The sequence below is a fragment of the Amblyraja radiata genome, chromosome 16 (genome assembly GCF_010909765.2).
Source record: "Amblyraja radiata isolate CabotCenter1 chromosome 16, sAmbRad1.1.pri, whole genome shotgun sequence".
In the NCBI taxonomy this organism is placed as follows: Eukaryota; Metazoa; Chordata; class Chondrichthyes; order Rajiformes; family Rajidae; genus Amblyraja; species Amblyraja radiata.
In genome coordinates, this window is record NC_045971.1 from 21,371,467 (window position 1) to 21,395,914 (window position 24,448).

Genomic DNA, 24,448 nt, shown 5'->3' on the forward strand with positions numbered 1-24,448 from the left:
TCTGCGCCGACTGAGTCTGCGCCGACCAGTAACCACGCCATACACTAGCACTATCCTGTCGTGAATCTGAAACATTAACTGCTTCTCTCTCTACATATGCTGTCTGGCCTACTAAACATTTCAACATTCTTTACTTTATTTCAGATTTTCTGATTTGACACTTCCACATTTGACATTTAATTATTTTTACATAAAAATGCTGATAATTATTTTTTTTATGAAGGCCCAGAAATACTGGGGCATTCAAATATTGGAAATTCAAGGTGCAGGGTAAAAATAAAAATGGAGATACAGCTGTTTAAATTGAACAACGAGAAAGGAAAATAATTATTTGGTTGGAAATAGTTTACATATTAAAAGCTTTACAGATTGAAAGAAGATGTATGGTTATTTCTGATTAATGTGGGAAGAAACTCTTAACATATTTTTAAAAAAAGGAAAATAAAGTATTCTAAGAGATACCACTAAATACTATGCAAGAACCACGCAATGGCTTGTTAATAGACATTGGACAGCATGCAAAACAAAGCTTTTCACTGTACTTTAGTGCATGTGACAATAATAAACCCAAACCTCTCATGTGGGCACAACTAATGATAATAATTCTGCCCATGATCGCAGCTGAATGTGCGATCGAAGAAAGGTTTATACATTACAACAAAATATTAATACTCTTGCAGCAAACTAACCAAAATGAATATTTAACATGCAAACTTTAAGACGAATTGATAACAAGTTTCTGAAAAAACTATTTTTCCCGGGATTAAGAAGTGACACAAAATATTGTTTGAAACTTTATTACATTTATTGCTGAAGTTACATACAATTCACATTTTCATCTAGAGCATGAGAAACATTTGATAAAATTCTAAACTTTAATTCAGGGTTTAACATGAACCAAATAAAAGGTTGGAGTACATACCTCGTTACCCAATGAAAAGGTGGTTTGAACCTTCTATAAAATTTACATGTGCTTTTTCACTTTATTTTTTCAGCCATTCATTGTCAATTGGCGACAAAGAAACAGTAAAGTGCACTCTTTCTGAGCAGCCGATTACATTAGTTTTTAAATCGAAATCACTGCTGAACAATTTTTTCAAATTCTCATCTTAACTACCTTTTTTTTTTAAATCGGTTGGAAAATATTTAACATTTTAGCAAACATATAATTTCAATGCATTTTCTTAGATTGTTCATCGGAATCATACAGCATGGAAACAGCCTGTTGTGTCTGCACCAATCAGCAAACCACCATCAGGACTAATTCTATTCTTCCCCTCAGATCACCATAACTCTAGCTGCCGTTCCCACCGACACCCCCATTCTCCAGCCATAGGCCCACACCAACAATAAATTCCTTCTCTCCAGACATGCTGCCTGTCCCGGTGAATTATCCCAGCATTTTGTGCCTATCTTGAATTATTGTGTTCAGTTTTGATCACTCTGCTATTGGAAGGATTAAGCCGTAGAAAATATTTACAAGACTTAAGTAATTGGGAGTGGTTGGACAGGTTGGGAATTTATTCCTTGGAGCATAGGTGACCGAGGTGTCAGGGGTGATTTTACAGTGGTATAAAATGATGTGGGGCATCATTGGATGTCTTTTTCCTAGAATCAGGTCTTTAATAACTAGAGGGCATAGGTTTAAGGTGAAGTAGAGATTTGACAGGAACCCGAGGAGCAGGTTTTCCCACACAGAGGGTACATGGAACAAGCTGGCAGATGAAGTGGTTGAGGCAGGTACAATAACATTTAAAATACATTTGAATAGATACATGAAGCAGAAAAAGTTTAGAGTATGTGAGTCAAATGCAGGCAGTTGGAACTAGCTTAGATGGGGCATCTTGGTGAGCATGGAAAAGTTGGGCCAAAGTGCCTGTTTCTGTGCTGTATGACCATCGCTCTTATAAAGGACTAAAATCACTGCTCCTGGCATTTTTGTAAACTACAGCACAACTAAATAAGTCAGATTTTGGTTTTCAATCCTTTTTCTTGGAGAAGTTACTGAGGGAAGTGCAGATTGATTTAACATAACCGAGGATCAGATTTAGCAGTGTGCACATGAACTCTTTTTTTTTTTAAACATGTCGTAACACATTTCATCAGCATCTACGCGAATCAAAAGATTTCCATTGCCAAAAATCACACTGTACTTACAGAGTCACAAAAAAGTCAAAGTATTTGTAGAAAGTTCACGATACATCATTGGGGTTATAGAAAGACAGTAGACAAAAAGGTACTCTTGTCATTTAATTACAAAACACTTTGACGTCAAAGTCGCTGACATCAAGGTTACGTAAACAATTTACACAAGTTCGCACAGTAAATAATTCACGGTTACTAGTTCATGTTCCAATTGGCACGTACGTTATTAATAAAAGATTGTTTATCCAAAGAGAATCATCATATGAAGGATTTGATTAAACCCGAGAGGATCCAGAAGATTCAGGGGAAGTTTGCCTAAATTAGAGAGTTTGGATTATAAAGAGATTAGACTGGGATTGTTTTCCCTGAAGCAAAGGGTGACTTTAAAGAGGTGTATAAAATTATACGGGGCACAGATAGGGTAAATAATCACAGTATTTTCCCAGGTTAGGGGGAGTCCAAGATTAGAGACCATGGGGTATGTTGAAGATTCAAAGGGGAAAGGAAAGATTTAAAGGGGAATCGAGGGGCAAGATTCTCCACACAGGTGGCATTGTGGAATGAGCTGCCAGAGAAAGTGGTTGAGACAGATGCAATTACAATGTTGAAACAGCATTTGGACAGGTAATGGGGTATGTGGTCAGGGAAAGGTTTGGAGCGATATGAGCCAATGGGAATAACATAGATTTGCCTTAAAAAAGAAATATTTCCCCATTATAAAACTCTATGAACATATGAATACGATCATTTAATCAATCTGGTGGACCCGAGTTTTCTAATTATAATAATAACGTACGTATTTTTGACTTAAATACAAAGATATTAAATGGACAGATCAACATTTGACTTAGATCAACCTAGTACGGTTTGGACACTTCATTGCAATACAAGTTTGTTTCTAAAGCTTAAAACAGTTTCATTTGCTAATTCCCTTTATTCAAATAACCAGCAAAAGTATTGAAAAATTGGGTTTCATTTCACTGCACCAGAGATACTACACGTTTCATTTAAAAAATCCTCAAAGTATGCCTTCAGCTTGAAACGTTCTCCAAATACGAATTGTATTTTGTTGAAATTGTATTTAATGTAGTCCTTTCTTTCATCAGTTCTCACATCAAAAGGGATTCCATATGAACAATAAGGGATGATGCAATTGAAGAAATGTTGCCCAAGTAATTACAAAATATGTGTTTTCTATAGAGGAAATCTCAACTATATTTATTGGTGTGGTATAAATAAGTAAAAAGATTTTGCAATGAATTGGATTTCATTAGGCTCTTCTTTACTTGATGAAATTAGCAACTTCCATCTCCAATATGTTTAGAAAAAAGTTACATAAATACAAACAATTCATGGAGAATGTCAATCAGCCTAGTGTTAAATGGTGAAACAAAATATTTGAATTACAACTATATTAATGCTCTTACTTATGCATTGTAAACATATTTAGATTGAATTTCACTGACTATACATAGGCAAGAGTCTGGGAGAGGGAGAGAGATGTGGTGGGGTGAGGAAGTGTGTGGATAAGAGCATGTGTGATAGTGTTTGCCCATGTGTTGATGGAATGTACCTGCGTGTGAATACAGGTACAAGCATATAGATACAGGCACTTATGCAAGTTCATGTTAAGTCTATGGAACAAGGCCAGCTCTAATCATCTTAGACCAAGGCATCACCCTGCCAAGACCTTAAGGTAACTCATATGCAACAATCATCCCCCAGTGAAAGAAATCACACTGAGGCATCTTCTACTCTTCACTCCAGAGGAAGCAAATCATCCTTGCCCTTGAATGCTGCCTACGAAGAAAGTAACTACACTTCATTTTAATAAATAATTTATGGTTGCAAGCTCTTCAATGAATACTTGAACGAATCACAGCTTGGTACATATTTCAGTTGACTGGTAATCCCCATTTTTCCAAATGTAGATTATATTGAAAATAGAATATTTGTTCAAAAGCTATCTGTGGAAAATGGATTTCCATTTAAAAATTTCTCAAGAGAAGAGTGCCAACCCGGAAAGTTTTCTGTCCATTCCCATCACAGATGTTGACTGACTTGCTGAGTTTAGTTTTCTTCATCATGAACGTTTTAAACAAAGGAGCATTCAAACCTTTCTATAGATCATGTCATTCAAACAATTGCCTGGGATCAATGATGGCCATTTGTTCATTTATATGATATAATTTTTAATGAACATTTTACTCCCAATATGTTACTTATACAGTATCACAATGTAATCGCTCGGAGACAAACACAACTGAAGCCTTATACAATACAGATCAACCTGCAAGAAACAACTAGGAGTGAGGGGCCTGGATCCAGCTGATCCAAATTCCCACCATTCACTTAATCCAAACATACTCTTCATGGAAGGAAAGTAACAATGACAATATAGACAAAGATAGATTTGATTTTGTTTTACATTCTTCAGTACAGATTATAGAAACTCGCGGCTTTAAATCCCACTGAAATCTAGTCAAATTTACAAACATTTTAGAATCAGTTGCAGTTAGGGCAGTTGCAGTTTTACCATGTACAATATAAATCCTAGTTTTCAGATGCCACAATTCACAACCCCTTCAATTTACAATCCTAAATCACTTCAACATTCAGCATGTTTTATTGTGAATTAGTTGTCTTTTTTTGAATTCATTGTCTTTGTAAAATATTCATTCAAGCTCTTTCTCTTCCTGCATAAGTAGTCACAAATATTATAAAAAAGATAATTCGATATAAAGCCTACAAATATTAAACATAGTGAACCCGCTGTGTCTCTGTATTTTTAATTAAATGTCCATTTAAAATTGAATTGCATTTCAGCCTATTTTCTTACAAAGAGGAAATCCTTTGTACTTAAGTGAGATCACAATGGAGAAATGGGATAAAATAGCTTTATTGTTTTAGACAGGCCATGATATGTATTCATATCTTCATCACAATCGATGCCTTCATCATTTGGAGAGGGTCCACATGCTGAACAATTTATAAAATTAACAGAAACTAGAGATCCTCCATTTCTTCACAAAGACAATTCATTTGTTTTAAACCCGATTTCATTTTTTAAACTCAGTTTGCAGGATGAGCACAACAGCTTGAGGGATTGTAAAGTTTTAGTACAATTTTGTTCAGTAGATAGGGATTGGATGAAGGGGAAAAAGAAAAGCTCTCAGTAAATCTGAAGCTATTGATGAGTTGATGTACTCCCACGAATTCATGAAAGTTCTGACTATCTCCGTTACACTTTGGAAACAGTGGGCCTCATTAACTTTTAGATTATAAAAAGGCATTTAAAAAAAAAAACTATAACTTAACATAAATCCAAAAGCAACGACTCATCGTAGCTCGTGATTTACCCAGAGAGATTGACCGCCAACAACCACAGCTCACCAACATTTTTTAAATTTTCAGCAGAAACACAGGATTGAGGTGAAACAAATCAACACAAAATGGTTAAAAGGCGAGATCAATTATTTACTTTATGAAAAAAAATAAATCAGTGTGTTTAAAACAATGATAATTTCACTCAAAGGATTGATGCCAGGACTCAAGACAATACTTATACTGCCGTGGTCATTATTACCCCCTAAAAATTCACCATATCTTTTGGGCTTAATCGTCTTCTGATTTACCGATCCAGCTTCTACAGAGCCAAGGGAGAAACTCCAGAAGAGTAACCCTGCAGAATCTGTTACTGAAAATTATAGCACTGAGGGAATTATAGCACAAAGTGAAATTGGAGGAAAGAAAAAAAAATCATTGACATTGCAAACAAAACTGAAATTTCAATCACAATGAATATTAATGTGATGGTGCCCCAACTGTGGATTGTCACAGATCCACGGTCTCAAGAAGTAAGGAGTGTGTTTAGGCTGCCAACTAGAACAACTAATATACACTAGCTGTGTGGGTGTTGTTCATCTTGCTTGCATAAATAACCATGGGAAGCAGACGAAGGAAATGGAGGTTGGAAAAAAAAATGTATGCTTTTAAGAGAGGAAATCAATTCGTACACGATAATAGAACTGTTTAGTATTATACCACAAGGAACAATGGAATCATAAGTAATATAAATCACAGGACATCATGTTGCAACAAATTACAGGCCGTATTTATCATTCATGATGCAGCACATGGAATTTGGTGAAAATATATCAATTAACACAAAATGAGCCAATATTTCAGATACATATAGCTGGTGCAAATGTTCATCTGCCTAAGGCAAGCACCCAATATCTCAATACAGTCCTGGAAAGTGAGATACAGTGCCAGGAGCAAAAATGTTGTCCCTCGGTTAGATTGAATGTTCACCAGGATCTAAGCAATTGCTCACACAGTTCACTTTATCTTTAGAATTGTGAGAGAATATCTTCTATATTGAAAATATATTTAAGAACCTATACATTTTTTTAAATGTCAAATAAATAGCAGTACAAGGTTTTATTAGTGCCATGCAATGAGGAACTTCACCTTTAAAATAACATTAGCAATCTGTGGCCAAAATTATGGCAGCACCAAAAATGCCCACATTCTGCCCAAGCAGCTTCATTTGATTCCAGAACTCAACCCTGCGTGAATGGTGCCAATAGCTCACATTTCCATCAATGAACAGAATTACAATGGGCATAAGAATAGAAAGCATCTGGGCTGCAGTTCGTACACAGTATCCAGAGAGGAAAGACAAAGCCAGCACAGCATAAAATACAAACATCAACTGCAGTGTAATTTCACCTCCTATGATGTGATTCAGATAGGCCAGGCGGTCCTCCTTACTATGCTGCAGGGAGTAAGCCTAAAGATTAAATACAACAGAATTAGAATATCATGATTTAAACTGGCACCTATTATAACTGTTGTCTGTGCCAATGAACAAATCGTTCAGTTTGTAGACACAGTGTGTGGATGCAGGCCTTTTGGCCCACTCATTCCACTCTAACCATTGATCACCCAATCACACTAGTTTTATGTTATACCACTTTCTCATCGACTCCCTGTAGATTAGGGGCAATTTTACAAAGGCCAATTAACCTATAAACCCATACGTTTTGGGGATGTGGGAGGAAACTGGAGCACCTGGAAGAAATACATGCGGTCACAGGGAGAATGTGCAAACTTCATGAAGATAGTACATGAGGTCACGATAGAACCTATATTACCGTAGGTCAGGATTGAACCAAGGTCTCTGGTGCTGTAAGGTAGCAGCTCGATCAGCTGTGCCACTCTGTCACCATTAATTTCTAACTTCTATAATCTCCACTACCTCAGTCCAAATCTAACTGAAATACAATTCAGCACTGCTGAAAGGCTTTTTTTGGGTGGGGGGGGGGGGGGGGAATTAGAAGCCACAGTGAATTAGGTTAGGATTAGCTCACATTTCTTTTATTCAAAAACACAAAGCAATAAAATATCAGTATTCACAACATTCGCATGTATAGATGAAAGTTGCTCATATAAAAATTATAATTTGTAGTGTCAAAAAGGTCAATTACTCACCACGCAAATAAGGTGGATGCCAAGAAACACTTGCCCCGTGGACTGTAACGACCTTGTACGAGGCTTCTGCCGATATATCTCGCCAGCTCCACTCGCTAATATCAGAAATCCACCAATTACAGCTATAGTCCTGGAATACATCCTTACCTGTGGAATTCAAAATGCTCATTTACTTACTTCCGCAATACAGGATTTATTTACTACATCAATCTCATCACATTTTGTTTATATAGGTTTATAGTATTTTATATTTGAATAATGACATCGCCCAGTAATAACATTTCACCAGATTTCAATCACTGCCCGGAAGACATAAATTGGATTTTGATATCCCTTTAATATCCATTGGGATTCAAACATTGAAACATGCCAGAGACACAAACATCACAAAGGGTCCAACTGTAGAGGGCGCTGTCCTGTGCATGGCTGCCCAGCCAGCAGCTGTCTGTCTCTTCATCTTTTTATTTTTTATTTTAGTTAGTTAAGTGTTTTGTTTGGAGGTCTAGACTTTTTTATGTGGGGAGTGGGGGGGGGGGGGGGGGGGGTGAAGGGGGAAACTACCTTTCAGGGTCCCTACCTGGTCGGAGAGGCAGCTTTTCTCCGGGCTGCAGCTTCGACCCGTCCTCGCGGCCTACCAGCGGGCCTGGAGCGGCGTTTCCTGTCGGGGACCGCCCAGAACCTCGGCTTCGGCGGCGGCACAGCGCTGGAGCGCTATCGTGGAGCGGGCGATGCCTTGCCCGGGTCGCCGCGCTGGAGGTCCGGTGAGCTGAGGATCGCTGGGGAAAACATCGCGGAGCTGCGGGACTGTGGAGCGACCAGCTGCGGGCGGCGGCGCTGAACTTTACACCGGGAGCCTGGGATCTCTAGATGAGATCGCCAGTTGTGGAGCTCCAACCGGCGCGGCCTTGTTGGCTTCGGAAGCCGCGGCCTCCAGTGCGGAAGCAGCCGTTCCAGGGTTCCCAGGCCGCTGGGAGGACTCTCCCGACGCCGGAGCAACATCACCCGGCGAGAACGGCCTGGAACATCGGGCCTCCATAGAGACAACTGTGAAGGCCTCAATGGGCCCGACTATGGGTTAACTGGGGTTGGGGACTGGACTTTGTGCCTTCCCTCATGGTGGGAGCCATTGTGGGGGGATGTTCTTTGTGTTTAAGACTCTTATTGGTGTTATGTCTGTATTCTTTTTTTTGTGTGCTGCAAAATGGCAAAAAGCATTTCACTTCACTACACCTGGGAATGTGACTAATAAAATACCTTTGATACCTTTGAACTGAAACTTACTACATCAAATGTTTTAGGTTTTTGATCATTAGACTGAACAAATACACTTCTATTACTCAGGGTGGCACAGTGGCGCGGCGGAAGAGTTGCTGCCTTACAGCGCCAGAGTTCCAGGTTCAATCCTGACCTCGGATGCTGTCTGTACATAGTTTGTACGTTCTCCCCATGACCTGTGTGGGTTTTCCGAGATCTCCAGTTTTCTCACACGTTCCAAAGTTGTACAGGCCGGTAGGCTAACTGGCTTGGTATAACTGCAAATTATCCCTCATGTGTAGGATAGTGCTAGTGTGCGGAGATCGCTGGGCAGCGCGGACTTGGTGGGCCGAAGAGCCTGTTTCCGCACTGTATCTCTAAACTAAACTATTTCCTGCAGTGAAGTCAAGGAGATTTATGCTGTTAAAACCAATCTAAAAAAGAAATGTTGCTTGGGCAAAGTCTTTATGGGCAAGCCATCCCAAAATCCCTTTTGAGAGTTATTTGGGCATTCTCAAACCAGTATTTTGTCAGCATATGGAGAAAAATTGTTGCAGTGGACAGAGCAATAGTGAAAGCCTCATCAAAACCTATGTTTGATGTCCTGCAAGTTCCCTTGCATGTTCACTTATTTTAGCTGATCAACCATAGAAATGGGTAGCTGGAGCACATTTACCTCTCTAATATAGATTACAATCCGAACTTCATGTGTGATGCGAGATTCGTGTGCGAAGAGAGAAAATAAAAGAAATACATATCAATACAAAGTAATTTTGTTAAGAGAATAAAAATTCAACAAAATCACTTATAATACTGACACAAATACAGGCCATTCCCCAAACTCAAGCTACTCCGTGTCTGCCTATACCAGTAAAACGTGAAATTAAAATAACTAGAATGTAGGCCACAACTGGACCAAAATTAATAGGAAAGAACTGCAGATGCTGGTTTAAATGGAAGGTAGACACAAAGTTCTGGAGTAACTCTACAGGGCAGGCATCGTTTCTGGAGAGAAGGAATGGTGACGTTTTGGGTCTAGACCCTTATTCAGACTCAAATTATTTTGTTTTCCAAAAATAATGTCTATATTAGTGCCATTACATCACAAACAGGCTGGTGTTGGATGGATTAAATGGATACATTTTTTTTAAATCATCAATCTACACACAATACCCCAGAATGAAGAAACAAAAACAGATGTTTAGAAATTTTTACATAGTAATTAAAAAGAAATAACTGAAATATCACATTTACGTAAGTATTCAGACGCTTTGCTATGACACTCAAAATTGAGCTTAGGTTCATCCTGTTTCTATTGATTATCCTGGAGATGTTTCTACAACTTGATTGGAGTCCACCAATGGTAAATTAAATTGATTGGACATGATTTGGAAAGGCACACACCTGTCTATATAAGGTCCCATAGTTGACAGTGCATGTCAGAGCAAAAACCAAACCATGAAGACAAAGGAATTGTCCGTAAACCTCCGAGACAGGATTGTGTCGAGACACAGATCTGGGGAAGGGTATAAAACAATTTCTGCAGCATTGCAGGTCCCGAAGAGCCCAGAGGCCTCCGTCATTCTTAAATGGAAGAACTTTGAAACCACCAGGACTCTTCAATGAGCTGGCCGCCCAGCCAAACTGAGCAATCGGGGGAGAAGGGCCTTGGTCAGGGAGGCCTGACCAAGATGGCACCTAAAGCACTCTCAAACCATGAGAAACAAGATTCTCTAGTCTGATGAAATCAAGATTGAACTCTTTGGCCTGAATGCCATGCATCACCTCTGGAGGAAACCAGGTGGAAGCATGGTGGTGGCAGCATCAAGCTGTGCGGTTGTTTTTCAACGGCAGGAACTGGGACACTAGTCAGGATCGAGGAAAAGATGAACGGAGCAAAGTGCAGAGAGATCCTTGTTGAAAACCTGCTCCAGAGCGTTCAGGACCTCAGACTGGGGCGGAGGTTCACCTTCCAATAGGACAACAACCCTATGCAAACAGCCAAGACAACGCAGGAGTGTCTTCCCCGATGTTGGGGAAGTCCAGGACAAGGGGTCACAGTTTAAGGATATAGGGGAAATCCTTTAGGACCGAGTTGAGAAAAACATTTTTCACACAGTGTGGTAAATCTCTGGAACTCCCTGCCACAGAAGATAGTTGAGGCCAGTTCATTGGCTATATTTAAGAGGGAGTTAGATGTGGCCCTTGTGGCTAAAGGGATCAGGGGGTATGGAGAGAGGGCTACTGAGTTGGATGATCAGCCATAAGCATATTGAATGGTGGTGCAGGCTCGAAGGGCTGAATGGCCTACTCCAGCACCTATTTTCTATGTGTCTATGTTTCTATGTGACAAGTCTGTGAATGTCCTTGTGTGGCCCAGCCAGAGCCCGGACTTGAACCCGATGGAACATCTCTGGAGGGGCCTGAAAATAGCTGTGCATCGACACTCCCCATTCAACCTGAGAGCTTGAGAGGATCTGCAGAGAAGAATGGGAGAAATTTCCCAAATCAAGTCAAGTCAAGTCAAGTTTATTCGTCACATTCACATACGAGATGTGCAGTGAAATGAAAAGTGGCAATGCTCGCGGACTTTGTGCAAAAAGACAAACAAACGAACAACCAAACAAATTACAAACAGAATCACATATTCTTTAACATATTAAATATTGTGGGCGGAAGGAAAAAGGTTCAGTAAAGTTAGTCCCTGGTGAGATAGGAGTTTACAGTCCGAATGGCCTCTGGGAAGAAACTCCTTCTCAACCTCTCCGTTCTCACAGCATGGCAACGGAGGCGTTTGCCTGACCGTAGCAGCTGGAACAGTCCGTTGCAGGGGTGGAAGGGGTCTCCCATGATTTTATTGGCTCTGGAGTTGCACCTCCTGATGTATAGTTCCTGCAGGGGGGGCGAGTGAAGTTCCCATAGTGCGTTCGACCGAACGCACTACTCTCTGCAGAGCCTTCATGTCCTGGGCAGAGCAATTCCCAAACCAGATGGTAATATTTCCGGACAAGGTGCTTTCCACAGCCGCTGAGTATAAGCACTGGAGGATCCTCGGAGACACTCTGAATTTCCTCAATTGCCTGAGGTGGTAAAGGCGCTGCATTGCCTTACTCACGAGTGCTGCGGCGTGTGATAATAATAATAATAATAAATTTTATTTAATGGGCGCCTTTCAGACATCTCAAGGACATCTTACATAGTAATCGGAATAACATATAATCGGAATATAACAAGTAATAAAGACATCACAGAGACACAAATTAAAAACAGAATTCAATCCAAAAACAGAAAATCAAAAACACAGTGTGAAGAGAGAGCAGCGGCAGCCAAAGCGCGCCAACATCCACTCTCTCTTCACGGCAGCCATCTTGGACACAGACCTACAGGACTACAATTAGACAAAAAAATCATCCCCCCACAGTGGGTAGCACTGTGGGGGAAGGCACAATGTCCAGTCCCCACCCCAAGTTCACCCCAAATGTCCATGTCCATGTTGATGTCCATGTCATATTGATGTCCATGTCATATCCTCAAGAGATGTGGACTCCCAGATATTTAAAACAGCTCACCCTATCCACAGAGAGGCCCGGGGAGCCGTTGGTGCGAGGAGGAGTTACCAAAATCTGCAGCGTTCCATCTCACTTCCAGAGAAGGGGTCTGGTGGAAGCCTCTGATTGGTGGAAGAGGACCAGAGGAAGCAGCTGATTGGGTGCAACCCCAGGTTTACATTTCTGCTTTCAGGTTAAGGGTTCTGGGAGTTAAGGATTCTGGGAATTAAGGATTCTGGGAGTTAAGGATTCTGGGAGTTAAGGGTACAGTATTTATTAGTAAAGGTACAGTTTAAAGGATAAAGTTTTTTTAAATATTTAATATAGAGTTAATTTGGGAGTAATCTATGTCAGTGGAGATTGGCCCCGTGGTTTGCTCAGCCTGCAACATGTGGGAGATCAGGGATATGGTCGGTGTCCCTGGTGACTACGTTTGCAGGAAGTGTGTCCAGCTGCAGCTCCTGGCAGACCGCTTTGAACGATTGGAGCTGCGGCTGGATTCATACTGGAGCATCCACGATGCTGAGAAAGTCGTGAATAGCACGTACAGCGAGTTGGTCACACCGCAGGTAAAAGGTAAGAGGACAGAAAGGGAACGGGTGGCCAATAGACAGCAAAGCAGTAGGCAGGTAGTGCAGGAGTCCCCTGCGGTCATCTCCCTCCTAAACAGGTATACCATTTTGGATACTGTTGGGGGAGATGGCCCATCAGGGGAAGGCATCAGCAGCCAAGTTCATGGCACCATGGGTGGCTCTGCGGCACAGGAGGGGGGGAAAAAGAGTGGAAGGGCAATAGTAATAGGTGATTCAATTGTAAGGGGAATAGATATGCGTTTCTGCGGCCGCAAACGAGACTCCAGGATGGTATGTTGCCTCCCTGGTGCAAGGGTCAGGGATGTCACTGAACGGCTGCAAAACATTCTGGAGGGGGAGGGTGAACAGCCAGTTGTCGTGGTGCATATTGGCACCAACGATATAGGTAAAAAAAGGGATGAGGTCCTACAAGGTGAATTTAGGGAGCTTGGAGATAAACTTAAAAGTAGGACCTCAAAGGTAATAATCTCTGGATTACTACCAGTACCACGGGCCAGTCAGAGTAGAAATAGGAGGATATTGCAGATGAATACGTGGCTTGAAAAATGGTGCAAGGGGGAGGAATTCAATTTTTTAGGGCATTGGAACCAGTTCTGGGGGAGGTGGGACCAGTACAAACAGGACGGTCTGCACCTGGGCTGGAATGGAACCAATGTCCTTGGGGGAGTGTTTGCTAGTGCTGTCGTGGAGGATTTAAACTAATGTGGCAGGGGGATGGGTGCAAGAGCAGAGAGGCAGGGGGGTGTAAAATGAGGGTAGAAGCAATAGGTAGCAAGGTGAAAAGTAAAAGTGGCAGGCAGACAAAACCAGGGCAAAAATCAAAAAGGGCCACTTTTCAACATAATTGTAATAATAATAATGGATGGGATTTATATAGCGCCTTTCTAGAATACTCAAGGCGCTTTACATCGCATTATTCATTCACTCCTCAGTCACACTCGGTGGTGGTGAGCTACTTCTGTAGCCACAGCTGCCCTGGGGCAGACTGACGGAAGCGTGGCTGCTAATCTGCGCCTACGGCCCCTCCGACCACCACCAATCACTCACACACATTCACACACAGGCAAAGGTGGGTGAAGTGTCTTGCACAAGGACACAAGGACACAACGACAGTATGCACTCCAAGCGGGATTCGAACCGGCTACCTTCCGGTCGCCAGCCGAACACTTAGCCCATTGTGCAATCTGCCGTAAGGGGTAAGAGTGTTGTAAAGACAAGCCTGAAGGCTTTGTATCTTAATGCAAGGAGCATTCGTAATAAGGTGGATGAGTTGAATGTGCAGATAGTTATTAATGAATATGATATAGTTGGGATCACGGAGACATGGCTCCAGGGTGACCAAGGCTGGGAGCTGAACATCCAGGGATATTCAATATTCAGGAGGGATAGACAGAAAGGAAAAGGAGGCGGGGTAGCGTTGCTGGTTAGAGAGGAGATTAACGCAATAGAAAGGAAGGACATTAGCTTGGAGGATGTGGCATCGATATGGGTAGAGCTGCGAAACTCTAAGGGGCAGAAAACGCTAGTGGGAGTGGTGTACCGGCCACCTAACAGTAGTAGTGGAGTTGGGGATGGCATCAAACAGGAAATTAGAAATGCGTGCAACAAAGGTAAAACCATTATAATGGGTGACTTCAATCTACATATAGATTGGGTGAATCAAATTGGCTGGGGTGCTGAGGAAGAGGATTTCTTGGAATGTATGCGGGATAGTTTTCTAAACCAACATGTAGAAGAACCAACGAGAGAGCAGGCTATTCTAGCCTGGGTATTGAGTAATGAGGAAGGGTTAGTTAGCAGTCTTGTTGTGCGTGGCCCCTTGGGCAAGAGTGACCATAATATGGTTGAGTTCTTCATTTGGATGGAGAATGACATTGTTAATTCAGAAACAAGGGTCCTGAACTTAAATAAAGGTGACTTTGAGGGTATGAGACGTGAATTGGCCAAGATAGACTGGCCAACGATTCTTAAAGGGTTGACGGTGGATATGCAACGGAAGGCATTTAAAAACTGCATGGATGAACTACAACAAGTGTTCATCCCAGTTTGGCAAAAGAATAAATCAGGGAAGGTAGTGCATCTGTGGTTAACAAGGGAAATCAGGGATAGTATCAAAACAAAAGAGGAAGCCTACAAATTAGCCAGAACAAGCAGCCTACCAGAGGACTGGGAGAAATTCAGAGTCCAGCAGAGGAGGACAAAAGGCTTAATTAGGAAAGGAAAAATAGATTATGAAAGAAAACTGGCAGGGAACATAAAAACTGACTGCAAAAGTTTTTATAGATGTGTCAAGAGGAAAAGATTAGTTAAAACAAATGTGGGTCCCTTGCAGTTAGAAACAGGCGAATTGATCATGGGGAACAAGGACATGGCAGACCAATTGAATAATTACTTTGGTTCTGTCTTCACTAAGGAAGACATAAATAATCTGCCGGAAATAGCAAGGGACCGGGAGTTAAATGAGATGGAGGAACTGAGTGAAATCCAGGTTAGCCGGGAAGTGGTGTTAGGTAAATTGAATGGATTAAAGGCCGATAAATCCCCAGGGCCGGATAAGTTGCATCCCAGAGTACTTAAGGAAGTAGCCGCAGAAATAGTGGATGCATTAGTGATAATTTTTCAAAACTCTTTAGATTCTGGAGTAGTTCCTGAGGACTGGAGCGTAGCTAATGTAACCCCACTTTTTAAAAAGGGAGGGAGAGAGAAAACGGGGAATTACAGACCAGTTAGTCTAACATCGGTGGTGGGGAAAATTCTGGAGTCAGTTATTAAAGATGGGATGGCAGCACATTTGGAAAGTGGTGAGTTCATTGGACAAAGTCAGCATGGATTTATGAAAGGTAAATCATGTCTGACGAATCTTATAGAATTTTTCGAGGATGTAACTAGTAGAGTGGATAAGGGAGAACCAGTGGATGTGTTATATCTGGACTTTCAGAAGGCTTTCGACAAGGTCCCACATAAGAGATTAGTATACAAACTTAAAGCACACGGTATTGGGGGTTCAGTATTGATGTGGATAGAGAACTGGCTGGCAGACAGGAAGCAAAGAGTAGGAGTAAACGGGTCCTTTTCACAATGGCAGGCAGTGACTGGTGGGGTACCGCAAGGCTCAGTGCTGGAACCCCAGCTATTACAATATATATTAATGATTTGGACGAGGGAATTGAATGCAACATCTCCAAGTTTGCGGATGACACGAAGCTGGGGGGCAGTGTTAGCTGTGAGGAGGATTCCTGGGATGGCAGGACTTTCATATGAGGAAAGACTGGATAGACTCGGCTTGTACACGTTGGAATTCAGAAGACTGAGGGGGGATCTTATAGAAACTTACAAAATTCTTAAGGGGTTGGACAGGCTAGATGCAGGAAGATTATTCCCGATGTTGGGGAAGTCCAGAACTAGGGGTCACAGTTTAAAGATAAGAGGGAAGACTTTTAGGACCGAGATGAGGAAATCATTTTTTACACAGAGTGGTGAATCTGTGGAATTCTCTGCCACAGAAGGTAGTTAAGGCCAGTTCATTGGCTATATTTAAGAGGGAGTTAGATGTGGCCCTTGTGGCTAAAGGGATCAGGGGGTATGGAGAGAAGGCAGGGATGGGATACTGAGTTGGATGATCAGCCATGATCATATCAAATGGCGGTGCAGGCTCGAAGGGCCGAATGGCCTACTCCTGCACCTATTTTCTATGTTTCTATTTTCTATGTTTATCCTCAATGGTGTGTACGTCCTCGGATGATGTGCCCTCCTAAAGTCCACGATCAGCTCCTTAGTTTTTTTGATGTTCAAGAGGAGGCTGTTGTCCTGACACCAGAATGCTAGATCAGCCACCTCCTCCCGGTAGGCCTTCTCATCGTTGTCTGAGATCAGGCCCACCACCATAGTGTCATCAGCAAACTTGATTATTGAGTTGGAGCTGAACCGAGCCACACAGTCATGTGTGTACAGGAAGTACAATAGGGGGCTGAGGACGCAACCCTGGGGCGATCCTGTGCTCAGGGTGAGGGACTTCGATGTATTACCTCCCATCTTGACTACCTGGGGCCTGGCGGTGAGAAGTCCCAGGGCCCAGGCACACAGGAGGGTGTTGAGCCCTAATTCCAGTAGCTTCTCGGCCAGTCTGGTGGGGACTATCGTGTTGAAGGCTGAACTGAAGTCTATGAACAGCATCCTCACGTAGCCCCCCTTCTGGCTGTCAAGATGAGAGTGAGCGGTGTGCAAAACCTGGGAGACCGCATCGTCCGTGGATCTGTTCGGACGGTATGCGAACTGTAACGGGTCCATGTTGCGAGGGAGGAAGGCGCAGATGTGTTTCTTCACCAGCCTCTCAAAGCATTTCATGACTACCGAGGTAAGGTGTGCCAATACAGGTGTGCCAATCTTGTAGCGTCATACCCAACAAGACTTGAGAATGTAATCGCTGCCAAAGGAGCCTCAAAGTACTGAGTAAAGGGTCTGAACACTTATGTAAATATGATATTTCAGTTATTTCTTTTTAATTACTTTGGAAAAAGTTCTAATCACCTGTTTTTGCTTTTAGATTGATTAAAATAATGAATTTAAAATAGAAGCATCCCCACACCATAGCGTAATGGATGTTTATCCTATTGTTAAAATACATCACCAAGAACCATTGCTCTTCAAGGTGGAGGATAAAGTCAATCTCAGGATTATTTCAATTTCACCATCTGAATAGTCAGAAAGAGCAAGTAATTGAGTAAACAGTTAACCTGAACATAAGAGTAGGAGAAATGTTGAAACAAGGAATAGCAATGTCACAAAATTTTGAGATTTAAAAAATCAAGTCTGCAATTTATCCCATCAGATAAAGCATAAAAAGAAGTTTAATATGACACCTAATTCACTTTCATATCATCAGTATTAAAAAAAGTTATGGCCATTCTCATACTCTGAAATTAGCATCTTGTTCCCTATTGCTTTTCCATTGACTTAACTCAAAAGCTGTGTTCGAGGACAGTCAAAAGCTCATATCTTTCTTAAAAATTAAGAGAACTGAAATAAATTTTCAGTTATTATAGATTGAAGCAATCTGAAACAAATATGAAACAATCTTACTTGGATGACCTGAAATTAAAGCATATAATTAGTTAGTTGCCTAATTGTAGCTAATTGCAAAATTCAATTACTAGATCTAAACATCTATCCATTTCTTAAGAAATTGTTAACATTTTTAAATAGCCCAAGTGTCCAAATAACATTCATACAAGAATTCACAATATAACATGATTTAAAAATCTCGTTGTCATGAATTTATAGGCCAAATGGAAGGAATTTAGTGTTTAATTCCCGTAAATTAATGGGCATTTAAATCATCTTGCGAGTGGGATTTTGTGGAACGCGATCGTTTGGAACGTTGCGGTTTGCGGTGAATTTAAACCCCATATCGGCAGGAAAAATACTGCCGGTTCGTAAGGGGCCTAAATCACCTTTTTGCCGATTAAATTTGGATTAAAGTAAGAAGCAAGTTTATATGTAAAGTAAACGGCTTATCTTATGTTTTGTCCCATACGGGAGGTCCGTCCCGTTGTCGGCGTTGAAAGTAGATTTTTATTTTACTCCTGCGATTAAATTGTCCAGCGATGTTTTTCAAAAACTTCAGAGAACGGATGTCGGAGCGATTTTTCTGCAGCAGCTGAACAGCCTGAGAAAGATCGACTCCAACAGGCAGGAGAAAACGGCATTTTAATCCCTCCCCCTCCTCAAAGGCGCCAAAGTCGCGCACACGGCCAGTGGCAGTACTGCAGCGCCGCTGAAGGTATGTTTTGTAACATACCTACAAGGAACTGCAGATGCAAGTTTACACAAAAGGACAGTGCTGGAGTAACTCAACGGGTCAGGCACCATCCCTGGAGGCCCTTCTTGAGACTTATTGACTCCAGTCTGAAGAAGGGTACTGACCCGAAACGTCACCTATACATGTGCTGCAGAGATGCTGCCTGACCCGCTGAGTTACTACAGCACTTTGTGTCCATGGAGTAGGAGACTTCACATTAACAATAGAAACAGATGCATGGAAATTATAGCAGAGGCAATTACTTCTTGCCACCTCCATTTATAGTGGAGCTAGTCTTGCAGTGGAGTTTGAGATAGTGCAGAATGCTCAAACTGTGGTTTTCGTACCTTAAGCCAGTCCCCGTAGTGCACCTGTTCTGCAGCGTATGATATATATGTGCTGATAGCCAACTGAAGGGCAGCTCCCAAGGCAAACCATCTCCTCTTCACACCGAAGGACATGAAACTGGCACAGATAACTGCAGCTCCCATATCAAAATAGAGGTATGGCACTGGAATATCCGGCTTCCTAAAAGAAGGCAGAAAGCCAATCACTTTCACTGGACAGCCAGAGAAATATACAGTTGTACATTTGAACAGGCATTTATGCTGCCAATATAAACCAGCCTTGACATCATTGATAACAATTCATCATAGCAAGATATTTACAAGTACAATTTCACAAAATGTATATCCATCATTTCCTCACAATAAGGATAGAATCCACCAACCATAGCCGCCTTCCAAAAAAACTTTAATTTAAGCAGAAACGCAAGATTGAGGTAAAACAAATTGGTAAAAAGGCAAGATAAATATAACATAGAACAGTGTATCACAGGAATCGCCCTGTGGCCCTACGTTTGTGCCAAATAAATTACATTATTAAAAAGAATCAACGTGTTTGAAAGATGGGAAACAATTTCAGTCCATCTTGTCTGTGCCAAGACACGGATTAATCCCATTCCCACTAATCTCTTCTCCCCCTCCAACTCCCAGATACTTTGGGACACCTTGAGACACTAAACTGCCAATCCACACAACTTTGGAAACCGGGGAACTCAGGGGAGAAACTCATCGGGAGAAGGGCAGTCACGGTGGCGCAGCAGTAGAGTTGCAGCCTTACAGCGAATGCAGCGCCGGAGACCCAGGTTCGATCCTGACTGCGGATGCTGTCTGTACAGAGTTTGTACGTTCTCTCCGTGACCTATGTGGGATTGTTCCGAGATCTTCGGTTTTCTCCCACACTCCAAAGATGTACAGGTTAGTAGGTTAATTGGCTAGGTAAATGTAAAAATTGTCTAGTGTGTGTGTAGGATACTGTTAATGTGCAGGGATCGCTGGTCGGCACGGAGCCGGTGGGCCGAAGGGACTGTTTCCGCCCTGTATCTCTAAAATAAACTAAAAACATGCGCATTTCACACAAAGAACGGGGTTCAAGACTGAACATGAATCACTGGCGTTGTTGAACATTTACCACAGCTCCAAATCCTTTGGACACAAAGAACATGCCACCTCCTGTTAACGCACATATGAAGAATAAATGTTTTGGGAAGATGATTTTAAAAGGCTGCTTGAATACGATATTTACAGATGATATTTGGCAATCTAGCAAGAATGCAATTAAAATTGACAGTGGAGGAAAAATACAATGTGTAATGAATTTTATTGAGTTTTAATGCCATGCCAATTCCCTTCCTAAAAGTCCATGAGTCACTATATTTCATTTTAACATTGCACCTTTTTTATTTCAGAGATTACTTTAATGTCATGTGTAGGAAGGAACTGCAGATGCTGATTTACACCGAAGATAGATACAAACTGCTGAAGTAACTCAGCAGGACAGGCAGCATCTCTGGAGAGAAGGAATGGGTGACGTTTTAGGTTAAGAAAGGTCTCGACCTGAAACGTCACCAATTCCTTCTCTCCGGAGATGCTGCCTGTCCCACTTAGTTACTCCAGCAATGCATGTTTACTTTAATGTAATTCTGTTTTAAGCTAACAGGCTTGACTTTTGCTTGAAGGCCACTGAATGCACTTTCAACAGGATGCCCCAGAAATTCACCAGCATCTGCAGAGGTGCTTCTGTCAAATGTTGTGCAGTGGAACGGTGACCTTTGGGCCAATCTCAAGGAAATTTAGTCACAAACCAGGGCACCACTGCGCCAGTGCAGAGCGCACAAAGTATGGAGGGTAATAGGTAGGCTCAGGTCATGACCAGGTTCCGAAAGGAGAGGCGAGCAGGTCTTAGGTTACTTGTCAGCCATATTGCTTTGGTGATTCCGGACCACATATCTGGTGGGGGTAAAGAATCTGGGTGTGGTGGACAAGCAACCCCGTATATGTGATTTGGTGGCAAATGGTTAGGGTGGTTATAGAAATTACCAAATTATTTTCCCAGTAATGGGCTGTGACCTGCTCAGGTTGGACCCTCCTATAATCACACTTCTGCAGTCCAGTAAAACCCATTTGAGCCAAGACTGCCCTAAAACAAAGTGCTTTTGAAATACATGAATTGACATTCAAATGTTCTTTAAACAGTAATGAACAGTTGATCTGCTCAAGCACAACAAAAATGCCTGGACCAATTTCCAGAGTGTCACAAAATATTTGAGATCCACCAGAATTACATTTGGTTCCAGAAATTTTTTTTTCATTCAGAGCACTGATAAAAAGTACTGCACAATTGTAATGATGTGCCCACAACAGTTGCCTTATAACTAAATACATTTTATTTGAGGTAACTAATAAACATCTGATACAATCACTAGTCAATGGTGGAATGCATTGCACAACTTGTTATTCAAGAATAAAGAGTCAGGAGTGTTTAATTGTCATTTGTACCAACAACGATCAATGACATTTTTACTTGGAACAGAACAACATATCAATTGCCCACCTCCCAAACTTAACTGAATGAATGGCAATTCCTTTCAAAAATAATAAATTATATTTAAATAAAAAGTCTAACATGATAAAATATTCCACAACACTTTCCAGGAGATGGGATGCCACGACACAAAGGAGATAGGAAATCAGGCAACTAAAATGTGGGTCATAGTTTCAAGTGCCTCAACAGGAAAAAAATGTAAGGAAACAAAAGGTTTCCCTGGAGCTTAGAGTGTTGGCTGTTGAAGGCACAGGTGGAAACGCTGTAGCAAATAAAATCAGACATACAAAGAAACAGAACCAAATGAACAACACATATGAGAGTCTTGCATCTCATATTATAGCTCAGAGAAGCATGCAACCACAGAATTATATGAAATACCTCATTCAAAATATCAGGTGCATTTTGATTTTGATCATATTCCCCAGAACCCAAATTGCACATTTTGTCTTTGTAATTTTCAAGGATGCAAAATTAAATGGTGTTTAATTTGTGATAACTCCAAAGAGGCCATGTATCATGCATTATGTGAATTTGTCCTGCCGTTGATAATAGATGTGGTCTCATAATTAAACACTTTCATAAGTCAGATGGGGGAAGAGAGGAAGTGACGATGTGGATGACCAGGGAAACATAGGTAGGAATTCCATAACCTGTGACGAAAATACCTGGATGACACTCTATGTGAGACCCAGCACTGTCATTGCTCCCTCTCTTCTACCACATCATCCTTCCTCCACACTCCCAACCACACCAACCTCTCTCCCACCCTGTCACATCAGCCCGCCAGCAACCCAAACACCCCCCGCCAGGTCCAAAACATCGCCCCACACTAGACAGGCGCCCCGCCAACGCCCGGCCCACACCCGCACCGGCGCCACACCACCCACCCCAGCGCCCGGGCACACCCGAGCGACACACACCGCCCACACCCCACCCGCGCCACACCCGCCCCCGGGACAACACCACACAGCGGACCCGGTGACCACCACCGCTCGCCTTTCCCACCACCTCCTACACACCCTCACCCCTTTCCCACACCCCTCTACACACCCTCCCCACCCCACCCTCTCCACACACCCTCACATTCCACACACCCCACCCCCTCACCCCTTTCCCACACCCCACCCTCTCCCCTTTCCCACCCTCTCCACACCCACATTCCACACACCCCACCCCCTCACCCCTTTCCCACACCCCACCCTCTCCACACACCCTCACCCCTTTCCCACACCCCTCTACCTTCTCTGCATCCCCATCCCATTCCACCCCCCGCAACCTCTTCCTCACATCCCACCCTCTCCACATCTCCCACACCCCTACCTTCCCCCCACACATCATCGCCTCCCCTCCCCTCCCCTCTCCACACTCTGCCCCGAGCCCCACCTCCCGCTCACCTGCGCTGATCAGCTCGTTCGGCGAACAGCATCAACATGCTGAAGCAGTTCCAGAAGGGGAACCGGGTGATGATGGCGGCGCCGCAGCGCAAAAGGAATTTAAAGAAGCGCCTGCGAACATCCAGCGCCATGGCCGCCCGACCACAACTCGGGTCCGTCCGGAAACCCGGTCTCCGAGCGCTGGTTCCCCCCCCCGGCCGCCCGCCTGCCTTCTACACAAGCTCATCCCTCTGGCTCAATAAATAATTCCCAACTAGTTAGTTTATTTGTTTGGTTTCATCAAAAATAAATCTAGTCTATTGTGTTTCACGTTTTACGAAATTAAAGAGTCAGAACCGTGTTTTCCAAAGTTTCAGTTTATGAGTTATGACTTCCATTCCACCGAAACTTGTATTTGAATAAGCATGTATTATCATTAGCATATTGCAGCAGTTAAAATGGTTCAAAGAAACAGTGACATTATTTTGAATGGTGTCAATGTAGTACCATATAATTTGCTGTTACGTGTTTTTTTGCACAAAGATCCTTCACAGTCATTGAGTAGTTTGAGCTAGGATTATGTACAAATGTTGTACTATCTCCAAATTTATAGATGATACAAAGTTGGGTGGCAGTGTGAGCTGCGAGGAGGATGCTGTGATGGTGACTTGGAAAGGAGAGTGCAGATGCATGGCAGATGCAGTATAATGTGGATAAATGTGATGTTATCCACTTTGGTGGAAAGAACAAGAAGGCAGATTATTATCTGAATAATGTCAGATTAGGAAAAGGGGAGGTGCACCAAGACCTAGATGTCTTTGTACATCAGTCACTGAAAGTAAGCATGCAGGTACAGCAAGTAGTGAAGAAAGTAAATGACATGTTGGTCTTCATAGCAAGAGGATTAGAGTATAGGAGCAAGGAGGTCCTACTGCAGTTGTACAGGGCCCAGGTGAGACCGCACCTGGAGTATTGTGTGCAGTTTTGGTCTCCTTATTTGAGGAAGAACATTTGTGCCATTGAACGAGTGCAACGTAGGTTCACCAGGTTAATTCCCGGGATGGTGGGACTGACATATGATGAAAGAATGGGGCTTATATTCACTGGAATTTAGGATGAAAGGGGATCTTATAGAAAAATAGAAAATTCATAAAGGATTGGACAGGCTAGATGCAGGAAAAATGTTCCCGATGGTGGGGAAGTCCAGAACCAGGGGTCACAGTTTAGGAATAAGGGGTAGGCCATTTAGGATTGAGATGAGGAAAACTTTTTCACCCAGAGAATTGTGGATCTGTGGAATTCTCTGCCACAGAAGGCAGAAGAGGCCCATTCACTGGTACACAAAATTGCTGG

General features: G+C 42.3%; 1 protein-coding gene across 1 annotated transcript; it reads right to left on the reverse strand.

Moving 5' to 3' along the window:
- Window positions 1-1,128: 1,128 nt before the first annotated feature.
- Window positions 1,129-23,274, reverse strand: tmem101 (transmembrane protein 101). The gene is made up of 4 exons (XM_033035306.1): window positions 23,117-23,274; window positions 19,181-19,361; window positions 7,642-7,788; window positions 1,129-6,940 (listed from the first exon to the last, which is right to left on the reverse strand). Exons 1-4 carry the CDS (start codon window positions 23,245-23,247, stop codon window positions 6,632-6,634), a joined length of 768 nt encoding a protein of 255 aa, XP_032891197.1. The 5' UTR covers window positions 23,248-23,274; the 3' UTR covers window positions 1,129-6,631.
- Window positions 23,275-24,448: the final 1,174 nt, after the last annotated feature.

Excerpts from the sequence above, each read along its gene's own strand:
- tmem101 (XM_033035306.1), bottom strand. The coding sequence starts at position 23,247 with ATGGCGCTGGATGTTCGCAGGCGCTTCTTTAAATTCCTTTTGCGCTGC. Across the intron at positions 19,362-23,116 it reads GAACGAGCTGATCAGCGCAG|GAAGCCGGATATTCCAGTGC; the intron begins GTGAGCGGGAGG and ends GCCTTCTTTTAG. Across the intron at positions 7,789-19,180 it reads ACTACGGGGACTGGCTTAAG|GTAAGGATGTATTCCAGGAC; the intron begins GTACGAAAACCA and ends TGAATTCCACAG.